The following is a 974-nucleotide window of genomic DNA, read 5'->3' on the forward strand; positions in this document are numbered from 1 at the left end:
AGAAACTGATCTGAAAAAAGATCCAATAAAACAGCAAGAAGGACACGTTACGACAGACTCTGGGTTAGGAACTGTGGTTGAACGTGTACTGACCGTCTTTGTACCACTGCACCTCAGGCTGGTAGCGATGCAGGGCGGGGTAGATGATGACAGTGCAGCCCAGGCTCATGGTCTCACCCTCTCGTCCAAACGACACACCAAACCTGTCAACGATCTGAGTCTGGAAGGTGATGCCGTATTCAGACACTGGACCCTCTGCAGAGGAGAAGCCGAGTCAGAACAGTAGAATTGGTCCATTTAAAATTTATGGAGGAATTTTAAAAAAATCAAAACCAAATGAAACCAGAAAGAAGTATACAGAAGACCCGAAGGTTGAGCCACACAGAGTGTAAAGCAGAGCGACTGTGGAAAGAGGACTCACAAAAAAACTGTGTGAAATACAAAATATAAAAAGCTGTGTTCATGCAGCAGTGAAGCACAGAGAACAGAACTGGTGGAACCTCAAAAATAACAAACAACACGGACATTTTAGCAAAAAGGACTGCAAAATACTCCAACACGTCCTGGAGATCTTGCACCGTCCTACAACATGAAGTACCAGAGCTCACAATGTTGCATGTAGGATGTGTAACATTGGTGAAGCACACAGACTGTTGTCCTCTGACGGAGAAGAGGAAAAGAAATATATATTTTTGTGGAAAACTTGTGTTCTCACAGGTTCTGGCAGAACCCTGTGAACTGTTCTGGGATGAACAGCCATGCACGGACGACACAGTGGAACCATCAACTTCACGACAGTGTTCACAAGTGACTTGAAACCAAATACCTATGAACCCGTTACCTTTAATACTCGCCACTGCCCCTGCTGGCCACAGCATCGGAGAAACAAGAGAGTTGTTAGTGCAGAAGCATCTATTGCCCCCCCAACTCCAACCCCCAACCCCTGCTTGAAGCACGGCCATAAGGTAATGTAA

General features: G+C 45.7%; 1 protein-coding gene across 1 annotated transcript; it reads right to left on the bottom strand.

Moving 5' to 3' along the window:
- Positions 1–30: 30 nt before the first annotated feature.
- Positions 31–893, bottom strand: LOC112486642 (myomesin-1-like). The gene is made up of 2 exons (XM_025053978.1): positions 842–893; positions 31–255 (listed from the first exon to the last, which is right to left on the bottom strand). Exons 1-2 carry the CDS (start codon positions 876–878, stop codon positions 65–67), a joined length of 228 nt encoding a protein of 75 aa, XP_024909746.1. The 5' UTR covers positions 879–893; the 3' UTR covers positions 31–64.
- Positions 894–974: the final 81 nt, after the last annotated feature.

Source organism: Cynoglossus semilaevis, unplaced genomic scaffold, assembly GCF_000523025.1.
Source record: "Cynoglossus semilaevis isolate Cse_v1.0 unplaced genomic scaffold, Cse_v1.0 C19108826, whole genome shotgun sequence".
NCBI lineage: Eukaryota > Metazoa > Chordata > Actinopteri > Pleuronectiformes > Cynoglossidae > Cynoglossus > Cynoglossus semilaevis.